Source organism: Balaenoptera acutorostrata, chromosome 11 (genome assembly GCF_949987535.1).
Source record: "Balaenoptera acutorostrata chromosome 11, mBalAcu1.1, whole genome shotgun sequence".
Taxonomy (NCBI): domain Eukaryota; kingdom Metazoa; phylum Chordata; class Mammalia; order Artiodactyla; family Balaenopteridae; genus Balaenoptera; species Balaenoptera acutorostrata.
In genome coordinates this window covers 26,937,317-26,954,310 of record NC_080074.1, presented here as the reverse complement: position 1 = coordinate 26,954,310, position 16,994 = coordinate 26,937,317, and the positions used below count along the sequence as shown (strand labels likewise).

The following is a 16,994-nucleotide window of genomic DNA, read 5'->3' as shown; positions in this document are numbered from 1 at the left end:
GGATCAGACTCCAAAGGAAAGAGAAACAAAAGCAAAAAACAAACATCAAACTGAAAAGCTTCTGTACAGCAAAGGAAATCATAATCAAAACAAAAGGCAGCTTACTAAATGGGAGAAGTTATTTGCAAATCACCTATCTACAACTCAACAACAAGAAAAAACCAAGCAACCCAACTTAAAAATGGGCAGAGAATCTGAATAGACATTTTTCCAAAGAAGACATAAGGCTGGCCAACAGGCACATGAAAAGATCGTCAATATCACTAATCATCAGGAAGATGCATATCAAAACCATGAGATATCATCTCATACCTGTCAGAAATGGCGATTTTCAAAGAACAATGAATAACGAGGGTTGGTGAGTATATGGAGCAAAGAGAACCCTGTTACACTGTTGGTGAGAATGTAAATGGTGCAGCAACTATGGAAAACAGTATAGAGGTTTCTTAAAAAAAATTAAAAATAGAACTACTATATGATCCAGCAATTCCACTTCTGGGTATTTATCTAAAGAACGTGAAAACACTAATTCAAAAAGATATATGAACCCCTATGTCCACTGCAGCATTATTTACAATAGCCAAGATATGCAAACAACCTAAGTGCCCACTGACGGATGAATGGATAAAGAGAACATTATACATACGCGCACACACACACACACACACACAACAGAATACTACTCAGCCATAAAAAAATGAAATCCTGCCATTCATAACATGGTTGGACCTTGAGGGTATGATGCTAAGTGAAATAAGTCAGACAAAGAAAGACAAATACCATATGATTTCATTCATACGTGGAATCAAAACACACACACACCAATGAACAAACAAACAAAATAAAACAAAAACAAACTCAGAGATACAGAGAACAGATTAGTGGTTACCAGAGAAGAAGGGGGTTGGGAGGTGAGCAAAATGGATGAAGGGGGTCAACTGTATGGTGATGGATGATAACTAGACTTGTGGTGGTGATAACTCTGTAGTGTATACAGATGTTGAACCATAGTGCTCTACACTTGAAACTTAAATACCAAAATTTTTTTTTTAGGGGCTTCCCTGGTGGCGCAGTGATTGAGAATCCGCCTGCCAATGCAGGGGACACAGGTTCGAGCCCTGGTCTGGGAAGATCCCACATGCCGCGGAGCAACTAGGCCCGTGAGCCACAATTACCGAGCCTGCGCGTCTGGAGCCTGTGCTCCGCAACAAGAGAGGCCGCGATAGTGAGAGGCCCACGCTCCGCGATGAAGAGTGGCCCCCGCTTGCTGCAACTAGAGAAAGCCCTCGCACAGAAACAAAGACCCAACACAGCCATAAATAAATAAATAAATAAATAAATAAAATTAAAAAAAAAATTTTTTTTTAATTTAGCAGACATGTAAAGAAGCCTGAAAATACTACCCACAATAAATAGGAAAAGAAAACCAACCAACCAACACCAACCCAGAAGTGACAGAGATTCTAAAATTAGCAAAGACATTAATATAGTTACTATAACTGAATTCCACATAAAGCTACAGTAAAGATTGAACATGTCAAGGAAAATATGAAAAAAATCAAAATAGGACTTCAGGATAAAAACTACAATTTCTGAGATGAAAAATGCACTATGAAATTACTGGCAGATTAGACATTGCAGGAAAAAAGATCAGAGAACTTAAAGACATGACAACAAAAACTATCCAAAATGAAACAAAGAGACAAAAATATTAAAAATAAATAAACAGGGATTTCCCTGGTGGTCCAGTGGTAAAGCATCTGCCTTAAAATGCAGGCGATGCGGGTTTGATCCCTGGTCAGGGAACTAAGATCCCACATGCCGAGGGGCAACTAAGCCCACACGCCACAACTACTGAGCTCATGCGCCTCAACTAGAGAGCCTGCATGCCACAAACTACAGAGCCCACATGCCCTGGAGGCTGCACGCCACAACTAAAGAAGAGAAAAAGCCGCACGCCACAACTAGAGAGAAGCCTGCATGCTGCAACCAAGAGCTCATGCACCACAACGAAAGATCCCGTGTGCCTCAACGAAGATCCCACGTGCCGCAACTAAGACCCAACACAGCCAAAAATAAATAAATTTAAAAATAAATCTTTAAAAATAAACAAACAAACAAACAGAACATCAGTGAGTTATGGGAGAACTTTCAGTGGCCTAATAGCAGAGTCCCCAAAGGAAACCAAATAGGAGGCAGAAAAAAATATTTTGAGATAAAATATCTAAAATTTTTCTAAATTTGATGAAAACTATAAACCCACAGACCCAAGAAGCTCATTAAACCTCAAGCACCAGAAACATGAAGAAATGTGCAAAGGCAGGTCAATCAAATTACTGAAAAGAAGCAATAAAGAAAAAAATCTTAAGAGCTGACAAGAAAAAAAGACACACTAGATAAACAGAACAAAGATAAAGATGACAACAAATTTCTTATGTGACACATAAGTGAGAAGACAGAAGAGCAACATCTTTAAAGTATTAGGGGAAAAAACTGTCAATCTAGAACTCAATACTCAGCAGAAATACCTTTAAACACCATTTCTTATATATACATATAAAAGCTGAAAAAATTCTCACCAGTATTTCTGCACTATAAGAAATGTTAAAGTCCATAAGATGGAAGGAAAATGATACTGATGGAAAAATGTATCTACACAAAGGAAAAAACAACACTGCAATTGGTAACTACACAGGAGTCTTGTGATCAATGAGGTCTCTGATAAAGAAAAAAATCTATGGTTAGAGATGCTTATCTCATAAGAAACTTATTAACAACAAGCACACACATAGAAAAATCTATCTTCCTCCCCTCTCCCTCTCTCTCAAAGTTGACATACACCAAAGACATAGAATTAGAGGGTTAACTCAATGTCATATTAGGAGGAAATTATGCTGTGTCTTAGATTTCTAATGGAATACTGCCACTACTTGTCTGAAAAGAAACTTAAAAGAATGCTTTGTCATACAACCGTCTATGTGTCATTACCTATATTAAATCTATAAAAAATCTTCAATACTCCAACATTTGTCATATTAATAATACAAAACAATATTAACGTATACATGTGGAATCTAGAAAAATGGTATAGATGAACCTATTTGCAGGGCAGGAAAAGAAACACAGATGTAGAGAACAGACGTGTGGACACAGCGGGGGAAGGGGCGGGTGGGATGAATTGGGAGATAAGGTTTGACATAAATACACTACCATGTGTAAAATAGATAGCTAGTGGGAACCTGCTGTATAGCACAGGGAGCTCGGCCTGGTGCTCTGTGATGACCTAGGTGGGTGGGATGGGGTGAGGAGGGAGGTACAAGAGGGAGGGGATATATGTATACATAAGAGTTGATTCAGTACATTGTACAACAGAAACTAACACAACATTGTAAAGCAATTATACTCCAATAAAAAATAATAATATAAAACAGACCAAGAATATTTTGATTTAAGGGGGCAAATATTGCTGTGCCAGAGATTCTTAAAAGATTAATGACAAACTGAGTAATAAATTTTGCTCTGAGCTTCCTAGCAGCCAAATAAAATGGTAAACATACTGGTTTACACAGTTTTCATTACCTGGCACAAAGAAAGCATACAAATGTTTGGTAAATTAATTTTTTTAAATTTTTATCAGAAACATATAAAATGACTCCCATATTTTTAAAAAAGGTTTTGCTAACATGTTACATAACAACAATGTAATAGCTAACTTGTTCTAACCACTTACGACATCAAAGCACCGTACTAATAATTTCTTATCATTGATTCATTGCAACTTTACAATCATCCTATGAGCTAGGCACTATTATTATCCCCATTCACTACAACTACACAAGTGATGCAGAAATATTCTTTAAATGAATGTCTTTTATATTGTTCTTCTATGAAGCCAAAGAGATATTAAATTCTAAATCAGAAAAGGCATTTTGCAGGTAGACAATACACGTGTATTTTTTAAATAATCATCTTTCATAAAACCTTCATTGAAGTATTTCTTGCTGATTTTACTTTGCTGGATTTACTTAACTCACAATTTGTACAAATTGCAAACACCCACTGAAGCAAATAGCTAAATTGCTTCAATATGTGTATTTATGTATAAATGCTTCTTTCAGTTATTTCTGCCAGGTAAATATCACATAGAAATCAGATATGTTTATCTTGAAAAACAGAAACTTTACCAGATAAATTTTATTTATCAGCAAACATTTGGGAAGTTATCACATGAAGAAATATCCAGAGTTATTTTGTGTAGGTCCAAGGAACACTGCAATAACCAACAGGGAGGCTACAGGGAGGATGATTTCCTTTCAATATGATAGAGAAAATGCTTAACATACTCCAATCCATAAATGGAAGTGTATCACTTTACAAGTTCACTAGGTTCTCTAGCACTGAAAGCACTGAAGCACAGAATGAAGAGCTCTGTGTCATAAGAGCTCCAAACAGGAATTCTGCTTTGAAATTTATTGCCTCACACTTCTGGAGGCCAGAAGTCCAAAATCAAGGTGTCGGCTAAGTGTTCCCTCTGAAAACTGTAGGAAGAACCCTTCCTTGCCCTGTCCTAGCTTGTCTTGATGTGCTGGCAATCCTTGGCATTCCCTGGCAGCTGCAACACTTCAATCTCTGCTTTTGTCATCATAGGACGTTCTCTCTGCTCCACCACCACCCATGTGTTTCTGTCTCTATGTCTTTTCTCTTCTTATTATTAAGGACATCAGTCATATTAGATTAAGGGCCTGTCATACTTCAGTATGACCTTATCTTAACCTAAGTAATTTCATCTGCAAAACCCTATTTCCAAATAAGGTCACATTCTGAGGTACTGGGAGTTAGAACTTCAACTTATCTTTTGGGGGACACAATTCAACTCATGACAGATATGAAAGAGAACTAGATGATTATCAACTCTAAGATGCTAAGGCTCTAGATACCTGTGAGACAACAAGTGCAACATTATACTATGTATGAAAAGAACAATTCCGACTCGCTCATTTATTCTACTTATTCATGTCATTCATTTAACAAATACTTGCTAGGCACCATCCTGAGCACTGGAGACACACTAAAAAAAAGTTCCTGCCCTCATGGAGGCTGTATTCCAATAGAATAAAAATTGCCATCATTTATGAGTAGCTACTATGTGCCAGACACCGTACTGAAAACATACAGGTTATTATCTCATTAGTCCTTACAGCAACCCCTGTTAGATAAAAACCTTTATGCCCTTTTTCACATGAGAAAACTAAGGAATAGAAACATAACTATTTGTTGAAGGTCATCACCTTCCTGGCGAAATGACCCTTTTTTTGGTTATAAAAACATTCTTTTTATCTTTAATGATACTCTTTGTCTTGAAGTCTATTTTATCTGATATTAATATAGCCACTCCAGTCTTCTTAGGCCATTTTGCATGTGCTTGTTACAAATAAGCATGTCTACATGTTACTCTCAAGAAACAGTGATTACATCTTCAATGCCTGAAAAGAATACTTTGAATACCTTGGGTTTAGTGCTCACAGACTGCATTCATATAGGCCTCAATTTTTGCAAAACAAATTAATCCACCAATTCTAAAGGTTTAAATTATATTTCCCTCTTCAACTGACATTTCTGAGGTTTTTATTTGTTTAAATGTCCTAAATATGTATACCTAGGAATGAAACAGTAAACATGGTGGAGGCTCTAACCCAAGCTTAAGTCGTGGTGTTTCCAACAATGGAAGATTTCGAGATGATACTGAACGACAAACTCCTTTAACACTGCTGTCAAAAGAATACATGAATTGGATGATATGCCACACTGGATGACTTGAAAGATGGCTTTTCACTCTATCAACCCATGACTCCAATATTAATAATGCCTTATTGTAACAAGTACTAGATAAGTAGAAATCCACAGCTGGAGCTACTCAGAGATTACAGGAAAATATCACTAGTAATACCTACTAATTTGAATTTACAGTAAGTTTGGTGCTGAGGTTTAGCTTTGCTCTGCTTTTTAGGCAAATGGAAAATGAATAGTGTGAAAAATATCAAAAGAAACTAGTCAGTACTTTAGTACCAACTATCTGTTACTTTAGAAACTCCATTTACCTTACATTGTGCACATAAATTACGTACACATATTGGTTTTACAGTGTCTTTTAAGAAGCTCATCAGGCATTTTTAGCTCAGCATCAGTTACAGTACTTAAAAAAATCCAATAAACCTTTATTTTTAAAAATATTTTTAAATTGTGATTTTTTATCAATACAAACTGGCCTTTCCTCCAATTATTCTGAAGAGTGAGATATTATTTAAATCAGAACGGGAAATATAATACAAATTTACCTAAAATAACAGTTTTGTGGCTAAACCCTACAGGGTAGCTAACATTCTAGAGTATATGAAAGAAGATTAAGTTATACCACCCAGAGATACAACAAAATATTCATTAAGAATATAGAGAGAATTTACCAAATTTACCAAAATTATTTATTTCCACTAAATATCTGACTACTTTTATACTAACTTGAATATATTTTCTTACCTGCAGCTTCATTTCTTCTAAGTCTTTAGTTTTCTCTACTAATTCCCCTCGTAGCTCTTCAAGCAGCAGCTGAAATTTTTCCTGGTGAGTCTGCTTTTCATTTAATAGGCGCTTGAGCTCATTTTGTGACTTCATGTACTCATCCTGCAACCTGATTTTTTAAAAAGAAGAATTTAAGTGTATCCTTTGCTTTCTAATCGCATTACTTTATGTGAAGTCAACCAACACTACAGAGCAAGATCAATATCATATATTCATTAAACTTACAAATATAATTGCTTTATAGTTTCATTTATTATTAACACTGTAATTTCTGAATGCAATTTTACTTTGAAGGGGAAAAAAACATATTTAGCCACCTAGATACATTTAATTTTACATGTCTTGCTACTTTCAAAACAAGACTTTTATAAATTTATAACCCACTTCATTTAAAGAAAATTTACTTGTATTTAAAAAGTTTTAAATGTATACTGTATACTGCAAAATAACAAAATTATACTGTATGTTCCAGAGCAAACATTCAGACAAAATAAAAATTTTTAATCAAGCCTCTCACTTCCAAATTTAAGTAATTTATTTACCTTGTATGTTCAGCTTTCAGAGTCTGATAATTAGTTTTATGATGTTCACATCGTAACCGTTCATCAATTAACATTTTTTGGAACTCAGATTGAGAACTGGTCAGCCCACTGTCTCCACCAGGAGGAAAAATGGTGGGAAAAGTGTCCATATTGGTTAGTGAGCTGACAACCATGTAAAAGCAAGTCTTGCTTTCTTATTGTCTTAGTTTTCTTTTCAAGAGTATTTTTCACTTTCTTCGTGCTAAGACAGAATCTCGGGAGGCCAAATTATACCTGAAGAGAGAAATACACTTAATTAGTGATCAGTGAACTCTTTCAGTATTATATATTTTTTATCACTTCTTATTATTCTCCTTATCATTTCTATAACAAACCCAATTTTCAGTAGTTCATAAAATAAAATTCAAGAATAAAGTTGAATCATACCTTAAATTTTCTTTACTTCCATGCAGTTTCTGTGCCCATCAAGGTCTTATCTTCAAATATTAGCCTAACTAGATGTAACGACTCTTCCAGTATAGGTAGTCCCAGATTCACAAATCACCAATGTTTCCTGAAGTTACTGAGGTAAACTTCAAGAGTGGATTCTGGTACGAAATCCATACTCCGAAACCAGGGGAAAAGCTATTTGGAACTTGATAAGTGGCTGGGGAGAATCACAGTCTTCACAAAGATGACCTTCAGCATGTAATTATGTCTGTGATTAATGCTACAAAGGATCTTTTATTTGACACAAGGTGACTGCACTCAGGCTGCAGATTCAGAGAAGAAATCAGTCAACATATAAATATTGATCATCTATATATTATGCACTGTGCTAAGAACAGCAAAGTCAATCACCTCAGCTATCCCCAAAAGCACCAATCCAGGATTATGAAAGTAACCAAATGTTTGCTGTATCTAGAAGTAAAAAATGATGACACAGTGTTCTTACTGTAAATAATTAAAAACAAAAATTTTAATCAAAACAATTCTGTCCCTTTTAACTTCATTCATCTTTCTCAAAACTATTATATATTTTTTTTCCTAACAGTACCTCCCTTAGTCATGGGTGATTATGAATTACCTTTTCTTACTACAAGAGACCATCTTTAGCCTACACAAACCAACCATTGAATTACTGAGTCTTGCTTGAACTACATCATTTCTGATAAATTAATGTGATGTCTACATGTTACATAAGAAGACTTTTAAACTAAAATTGAGGTTGCTTTGGTTTCCTGCTTTATCTATTTTAACAGAGGGGTAAAAGTCCTTCCAGGACACCTTACTCCTTATTCTTCGGTTAAATGTGACAAGGATTCAACCTTTGCAAATGCAGAGTGCACTGTTTGTAGCAGCTGCCACAACATATAATCCTGTCAAGAATATACATTTGCCATGGAATTAATAAACTGGATCATAAAACTGGCATGTAATTTGGATTCTGCTCTTTGATCCAAATTAATTTTTAAGAGACAGAAACATAAACATATCTAATGCTTTCTAATAATATCACCAAAAGGCATTATGAGGTTTTAGTTTTAATTAGCTAAAAGCTTACACTACATTAGAAAAATCAAAAGCTACCCTTTAGTCCTACTACTAGTGAAAGAAAGATTTCCAAGATAAAATATTTTTTTCCTTTGTATTCCAGTTAACTTGACAGTAAAGTAAACATTCTCACTGACCCCTACCCTAAAATGAGAGTTAAGTCCTCACAGAAATAAAATTTACAAAGACCTGAAAGTTTCTGGAAAATAAAATTAAAATGATTTATCTCCTTCCCCCTTGGCACTGAAATATTCACTAGACGTACTTTCCAGGACTTCACTAATTTCAGAATATCCCTTTCTCAATCACCACCACCATTACCTCATCTCCAATTCTAGTTTCTATGCAAACATATGTGTACTGCCCTCTTGTATTTTCCCAAACCAGGAGGATTTCTCCTGTTCCAAGATGATGTTTACAATTTCATTACTTTTTAATATGTTAATTTTTTGAATAATAAAGCTAGAATATACCAACACACATCACCAGTAGGTACCACACCCAAACGCATGATATACTTTCCCCTCATACCACAAAAAATACCATGTTAATTTGCATGCGTACACAAACACACACACACACACACACACACACACACACACACACACACACACATCTATAGTAAGCTTTCTGCAAAGTTACCTGTATCAGAATGATAAATCTGCTTATCCCCTGGCCCAATCCTAGGAATTTATTCTATGACAATAGCTGGATGAGTACCCAAATGTAATTACTATATAAGAATATTCTTTGTGACTTTTTTTTAATTAAAAAAATGAAAAAATCAGAAATAAGCTAAACTTCTACAAATAAAGGTTTATCTATACTATGCATTAAAAAGGACAAGTTAGATCTATCCCCACAGCATGGTGAAGAGTATAAATGACAGATACACACACACATATGTTTACATACACATAAAAAGAGTCAAATAGTGGTACACCAAGCAGCGAATAGTGGTAACTTCTGGGGAAATAATAATGGGGGGACTCACTGACAGGAAAACTTGCACCTTGCACTTTCAACATTTTACTGTTAAATTTTCTTTTTAACAACTACAAACTGTTTTTCAGATAATGAACAATTCTATCACCCTGTATTCAAATTATCTGAAACCAAATTCATTACCCTTGCTTTCAATCTACCTTCAACATCCTTACTTTCCAGCTTCTGATATTGATACCAGTATTAGGCTACCATTCATCCACACTTACAACCTCAAAGTCTTCTCTGCTTTCTCTCTCAACTTCCCATGTATGAACAACAAATACTCTTTCTTTAAAATGCATTCCATTCTCTCCATTCCTACTTAACCACAAAAAGTCAAGCTTGTATCATCTCGTAACTAGACTATTAGAGCTTTTTATTAGCCCTGCTTCCAATATTTTCTCTCTAGTCTACCCTCCAAACACTGCCAGATTAATAGTCAGAAACTGTTATTTGATTTCTCATACTCACTTAAAAGCTCCCATATGAGACAAAATCAAAACATCCCAGGGACTTCCCTGGTGGTCCAGTGGTTAAGAATCAGCCTTCCAATGCAGGAGAGGCGGGTTCGATCCCTGGTCGGGGAACTAAGATCCCACATGCCGTGGGGCAGCTAAGCCCGCGTGCCGCAACTACTGAGCCTGCGCACCCTGCAGCTCATGCGCCACAACTAGAGCCTGCTGGCCACAACGAAAGATCCCACATGCCGGGAAGATCCCACGTGCGGCAACTAAGACCTGATGCAGCCAAATAAATATTTAAAAAAAAAAAAAAAAAAACATCCCAGTCTTTCAAAGCACTACACAATCAGCCCCAATCTACCTTGTGTAATCTCATTTCCTACCATCTGCCAAGAATATTCTACTCCAGCTAGCCCCTGAATAAATATGCACATCACACCTTTGTTCACGCAGATTTTCTCCTAGTTTGTGAACCCTATACTAATGAAAATGGACTCTAGTATGCACGATAATCACTAACTTTTCCCTATGTCTGTGATGATTGAATATAAATAGGCTTAAACACAGTAGTTAGATACTGGAAAGAAATCCTTGACTCAAAGTTATGAGCCCCTGGGTTGCATTTGCCAATAGCCTTTTCCAGAATTTTCTCCTCTACGGATAGTTAAGAATCACAGAAAACTACCTGCCAATTTGTGTGAATCTAACCAAGGTCAGAATGAATTGTTTATCTGTTTTCAAGTACTCTGCACATATAACATATCCAGTTCTCTAATTCAGTAGTAATCAACTTATCAATAATAATCTTGAAAAATATAGTATGGTAGTCCTCCAAATAGATATCTAGTGTCATAGATAGAAAGGCCTCATAAAACAATTCTTTCTCTGACCTTCAAAAGTGGTCCATCATTCTATATTCAAGGTTACAAAGAAAGAACTTCTATTTTTTTATACTAATTATATAAGGACATTTTTAGCTAAAAATGGAAAACCCCAACTCAGTTACCATATAATCTATCTCTTATACCAAGAAATCTGAAGACAGTCTTCTATTACCAGTAATAGAGGACTAAGTAATTTGGATCAAGCCTCCCGCTAAGGACAGCAAGAAAAGCTGGATACATACTTTTTTAAAATCAGCTTGAAGACACTGGAAAACAAAAGAATAAATATTCACTGAGATGGGAACGGGGGAAGATATGGATGCAGAAAGATGAGACTGGCACTTGGAACCACCCTTCCCCTAGAGGCATTTGTCAATTCCAGAGAGGTAGCTGGGAGATTGAATGCCCTGGGACAGTCTTTAAATTCAAAGAAAGATATATTAGATCAGCAAGGAGTGGAGAAGCCCTGGTGAACACCCTTCATTTTGGATAGAGACTTCAAAGGCTGCCTCTTAGGAATAAGGATAATTCAGAAGAAAGATATTAGACTAGACCTCAAATTGCTCTAAAAAATAAATATGTGACACATACACACATGTAAAAATCCATGGGAAGATAAGGTAACATGAATTAAAGCCACAGAAACAACAGACGATAGGCAGACACACAGGGTCTCACTATTAAAGAGATAGCAGACAATGACTATAAAAGAATTTTTTAAATTCTAATTGTGTACAAAGCAATAGAAAAGAAGGTTGAGAAATTTGGGAAAGGATTAGAAACCATTAAAAGAAACCAATGGAAACTCTAAACTTGAAAAATATGATAACCAAAATTAAGAGCTCAACTGAGTGGGTAAAACAGCCCAGATTAGACATAGTTTAGGAAGGAATTGGAAGATAGCTTAAAAGAATATGTTCAAGATAAAGTAGAAAGAGAAACAAGGATGGAAAATATAGAAAAGAAGGAAAGAAATACAGAGAATAAAGTTAAAATGTCACTTTAACAGACATGAAATTGGAGTCCCAGAAAGAAAGGAGAGAATAGGGCAGAAGCAATATCTTAAAAAAAAAAAGAAACAAACCAGTTTGACATCATCACCAAACTGAGGAAAGGTATCAATTCTCAGATATAAAAAGCCCTACAGGGACTTCCCTGGTGGTCCAGTGGCTAAGACTCCATGCTCCCAATGCAGGGGGCCCAGTTTCAATCCCTAGTCAGGGAACTAGATCCTACATGCCACAACTAAGAGTTCACATGCCACAACTAAAGATCCCGCATGCCGCAACTAAAAAAAAAAAGATCCTGTATGTTGCAACTAAAGATCCCACGTGCCTCAACTAAGACCCGACACTGCCAAATGAATAAATAAATACCAAAAAAGAAAGTCTTACAATCCCAAAGCACGTAAATAAAAAGAAATCCACACCTACACACATCACATTATGACAGCTAAAAACCAAAAATAAAGGGAAGATCTTAAAATCAGGCAGAAAGAGACAAAGTGCATGCAAATAAGAGCAACAAAAAGACAGAAGTGACTTCAATAGTGAAGGCCAGAACACAATGTACAGTGCTGAAAGAAAACAACTGCCAAACTAACATTTGATAAATACAGCAATACTACAACTTTGAAGAATGATGGTAAAACAAAGACATTTTCAGAGAAACAAAATAAATTCATCTCTAAAGATGTACACTAAATAAACAGTCAAGGACTTTTCATACACAACGAAAATTCTTAGATGTGAACGTGACAATGCAGAAAGAAAGGCATACTTAGTGGTAAGAAAAATAGCTTTCCCAGTAAGAACAAGAACAAGCAAGGCTGTCCCTTCTCACCACTCCTTTTCAAAACTGTACTGGATGGCACTCAGCTAACACAGTAAGAAAAGTAAAAGGCATACAGAAAGAAAAGGAAGAAATAAAACTATCTTTGTTTGCAGACGACATGATCGTCCACGAAGGAGAGCCAAAAGAATCAATTAAAAAAACAATCCCCCTAGGGGCATCTGTGGTGGCACAGTGGTTAAGAATCCACCTGCCAATGCAGGGGACATGGGTTCGAGCCCTGGTCCAGGAAGATCCCACATGCCGCGGAGCAACTAAGCCCATGCGCCACAACTACTGAGCCTGCGCTCTAGAGCCCGCATGCCAGAACTACTGAAGCCCACACGCCTAGAGGCTGTGCTCTGCAACAAGAGAAGCCACCGCAATGAGAAGCCCGCACACCACAGCAAAGAGTAGCCCCCACTCACTGCAACTAGAGAAAGCCCACGCGCAGCAACGAAGACCCAAAGCAGCCAAAAATAAATAAATAAACCAAATAAATTTATTTTTTTTAAAAAGGCAATTCCCCAAACTAATAAGCAATTACAGCACAATTGCAGGATAGAAGATTAATATACAAAAGTCACTTTCTTCCAACAGCATTAAACAAATGGAATTTTTTTTTGTACACACACACACACACACGTGTGCTCACACACACCCACACACGTGCACGCACACACACCCGTGTTCTTTATTTTTTTTTTAATTTTTATTTATTTATTTATGGCTGTGTTGGGTCTTCGTTTCTGTGCGAGGGCTTTCTCTAGTTGCGGCAAGTGGGGGCCACTCTTCATCGCAGTGCGCGGGCCTCTCGTTATCGCAGCCTCTCTTGTTGCAGAGCACAGGCTCCAGACGCGCAGGCTCAATAATTGTGGCTCACAGGCCTAGTTGCTCCGTGGCATGTGGGATCTTCCCAGACCAGGGCTCGAACCCATGTCCCCTGCATTGGCAGGCAGATTCTCACCACTGCGCCACCAGGGAAGCCCCAACAAATGGAATTTGAAACTTAAAACAATACCATTTACATTAAAACCCCCCAAAAACGAAACAGGTATAAATCTAACAAAATACGTTTAAGATTTACCTGAGGAAAATGATAAAACTTTGATGAAAGAAGTCAAAGAATTAAATAAACAATAAATTATTTTAAACATCTTTATTGGAATATAACTGCTTTACACTGTTGTGTTAGTATCTGCTGTGTAACAAGTGAATCAGCTATATGTGTACATATATCCCCATATCCCCTCCCTCTTGCGTCTCCCTCCCACCCTCCCTATCCCACTCCTCTAGGTGGTCACAAAGCACTGAGCTGATCTCCCTGTTTTGTGCGGCTGCTTCCCACTAGCTATCTATTTTACATTTGGTAGTGTATATATGTCCATGCCACTCTCTCACTTCGTCCCAGTTTACCCTTCCCCCTCCCCGTGTCCTAAAGTTCATTCTCTATGTCTGCATCTTCACTCCTTTCCTGCCCCTAGGTTCTTCAGAACCATTTTTTTTTTTTAGATTCCATATATATGTGTTAGCATACTGTATTTGTTTTTCTCCTTCTGACTTACTTCACTCTCTGTATGACAGACCGTAGGTCCATCCACCTCACTACAAATAACTCAATTTTGTTTCTTTTTATGGCTGAGTAATATTCTATTGTATACATGTGCCACATCTCCTTTATCCATTCATCTGTCGATGGACACTTAGATTGCTTCCATGTCCTGGCTATTGTAAATACAGCTGCAATGAACACTGTGGTACATGACTCATTTTGAATTATGGTTTTCAAAGGGTATATGCACAGTAGTGGGATTGCTGGCTCATACGGTAGTTTTATTTTTAATTTTTTGAGGAACCTCCATACTGTTCTCGATAGTGGCTGCATCAATTTATATTCCCACCAAGAGTGCAAGAGGGTTCCCTTTTCTCCACACCCTCTCCAGCATTTATTGTTTGTAGATTTTTTTGACGATGGCCATTCTGACCTGTGTGTGGTGATACCTCATTGTAGTTTTGATTTGCATTTTGCTAATGATTAGTGATGTTGAGCAACCTTTCACGTGTTTGTTGGCAATCTGTATATCTTCTTTAGAGAAATGTCTATTTAGGTGTTCTGCCCGTTTTTGGATTGGGTTGTTTGTTTTATTGATATTGAGCTGCATGAGCTGCTTGTATATTTTGGAGATTAATCCTTTGTCCGTTGATTCGTTTGCAAATGTTTTCTCCCATTCTGAGGGTTGTCTTTTTGTCTTGTTTATGGTTTCCTTTGCGGTGCAAAAGCGTTTAAGTTTCATTAGGTCCCATTTGTTTATTTTTCTTTTTATTTCCATTTCTCTAGGAGGTGGGTCAAAAAAATCTTGCTGTCATTTATGTCATAGAATGCTCTGCCTATGTTTTCCTCTAAGAGTTTTATACTGTCTGGCCTTATATTTAGGTCTCTAAATCATTTTGAGTTTATTTTTGTGTATGGTGTTAGGGAGTGTTCTAATTTCATTCTTTTACATGTAGTTGTCCAGTTTTCCCAGCACCACTTATTGAAGACGCTGTCTTTTCTCCATTGTATATTCTTGCCTCTTTTGTCATAGATTAGTTGACCATAGGTGTGTGGGTTTATCTCTGGGCTTTCTATTCTGTTCCATTGATCTATATTTCTGTTTTTGTGCCAGTACCATACTGTCTTGATTACTGTAGCTTTCTAGTATAGTCTGAAGTCAGGGAGCCTGATTCCTCCAGCTCTGTTTTTCTTTCTCAAGATTGCTTTGGCTATTCGGGGTCTTTTGTGTTTCCATACAAATTGTGAAACTTTTGGTTCTCCTTCTCTGAAAAATGCCATTGGTAGTTTGATAGGGATTGCATTGAATCTGTAGATTGCTTTGGGTAATACAGTCATTTTCACAATATTGATTCTTCCAATCCAAGAACATGGTATATCTCTCCATCTGTTGGTATCATCTTTAATTTCTTTCATCAGTGTCATATAGTTTTCTGCATATAAGTCTTTTGTCTCCTTAGGTAGGTTTATTCCTAGGTATTTTATTCTTTTTGTTACAATGGTAAATGGGAGTGTTTCCTTAATTTCTCTTTCAGATTTTTCATCATTAGTGTATAGGAATGCAAATGATTTCTGTCCATTAATTTTGTATCCTGCAACTTTACCAAATTCATTGATTAGCTCTAGTAGTTCTCTGGTAGCATCTTTAGGATTCTCTATGTATAATATCATGTCATCTGCAAACAATGACAATTTTACTTCTTCTTTTCTGATTTGGATTCCATTTATTTGTTTTCTGTCTTTGATTGCTGTGGCTAAAACTTCCAAAACTATGTTGAATAATGGTGGTGAGAGTGGACAACCTTGTCTTGTTCCTGATCTTAGCGGAAATCGTTTCAGTTTTTCACCACTGAGAATGATGTTGGCTGTGGGTTTGTCATATATGGCCTTTATTATGTTGAGGTAAGTTCCCTCATGCCTACTTTCTGAAGGGTTTTTATCATAAATCAGTGATGAATTTTGTCAAAAGCTTTTTCTGCATCTATTGAGATGATCATATGGTTTTTATCCTTCAATTTGTTAATATGGTGTATCACATTGATTGATTTGCATATACTGAAGAATCCCTGCATTCCTGGGATAAACCCAACTTGATCGTGGTGTATGATCCTTTTAATGTGCTGCTGGATTCTGTTTGCTAGTATTTTGTTGAGGAGCTTTGAATCTACGTTCATCAGTGATATTGGCCGGTAGTCTTCTTTTTTTGTGACATCTTTGCCTGGTTTTGGTATCAGGGTGATGGTAGCCTCATAGAATGAGTTTGGGAGTGTTTCTCCCTCTATTATATTTTGGAAGAGTTTGAGAAGGATAGGTGTTAGCTCTTCTCTAAATGTTTGATAGAATTCGCCTGTGAAGCCATCTGGTCCTGGGCTTCTGTTTGTTGGAAGACTTTTCATCAGAGTTTCAATTTCAGTGCTTGTGACTGGTCTGTTTATATTTCCTATTTCTTCCTGGTTCAGTCTCGGAAGGCTGTGTTTTTCTAAGAATTTGTCCATTTCTTCCAGGTTGTCCATTTTACTGGCATACAGTTGCCTGTAGTAGTCTCTCATGATCCTTTATATTTCTGCAGTGTCAGTTGTTACTTCTCGCTCTTCATTTCTAATTCTGTTGATCTGAGTCTTCTCCCTTT

General features: G+C 36.7%; 1 protein-coding gene across 3 annotated transcripts in view; it reads right to left on the bottom strand.

The window, feature by feature from the left end:
* Positions 1-16,994, bottom strand: part of CEP83 (centrosomal protein 83) — a 121,974-nt gene that overhangs the window by 67,215 nt on the left and 37,765 nt on the right. For 2 of the 3 annotated variants that reach the window (XR_009009674.1, XM_057556154.1), the window contains exons 2-4: positions 7,545-7,870; positions 7,119-7,391; positions 6,535-6,685 (exon numbers count right to left, since the gene is read on the bottom strand). Coding sequence is in view for 2 of the 3 variants with exons in the window: in XM_057556154.1 (XP_057412137.1) it covers positions 6,535-6,685; positions 7,119-7,291 (324 nt within the window). In the remaining variant the exon portion in view is untranslated. The remainder of the gene's footprint in view (positions 1-6,534; positions 6,686-7,118; positions 7,392-7,544; positions 7,871-16,994) is intronic. The other variant, XM_057556155.1, reaches the window with a different exon arrangement.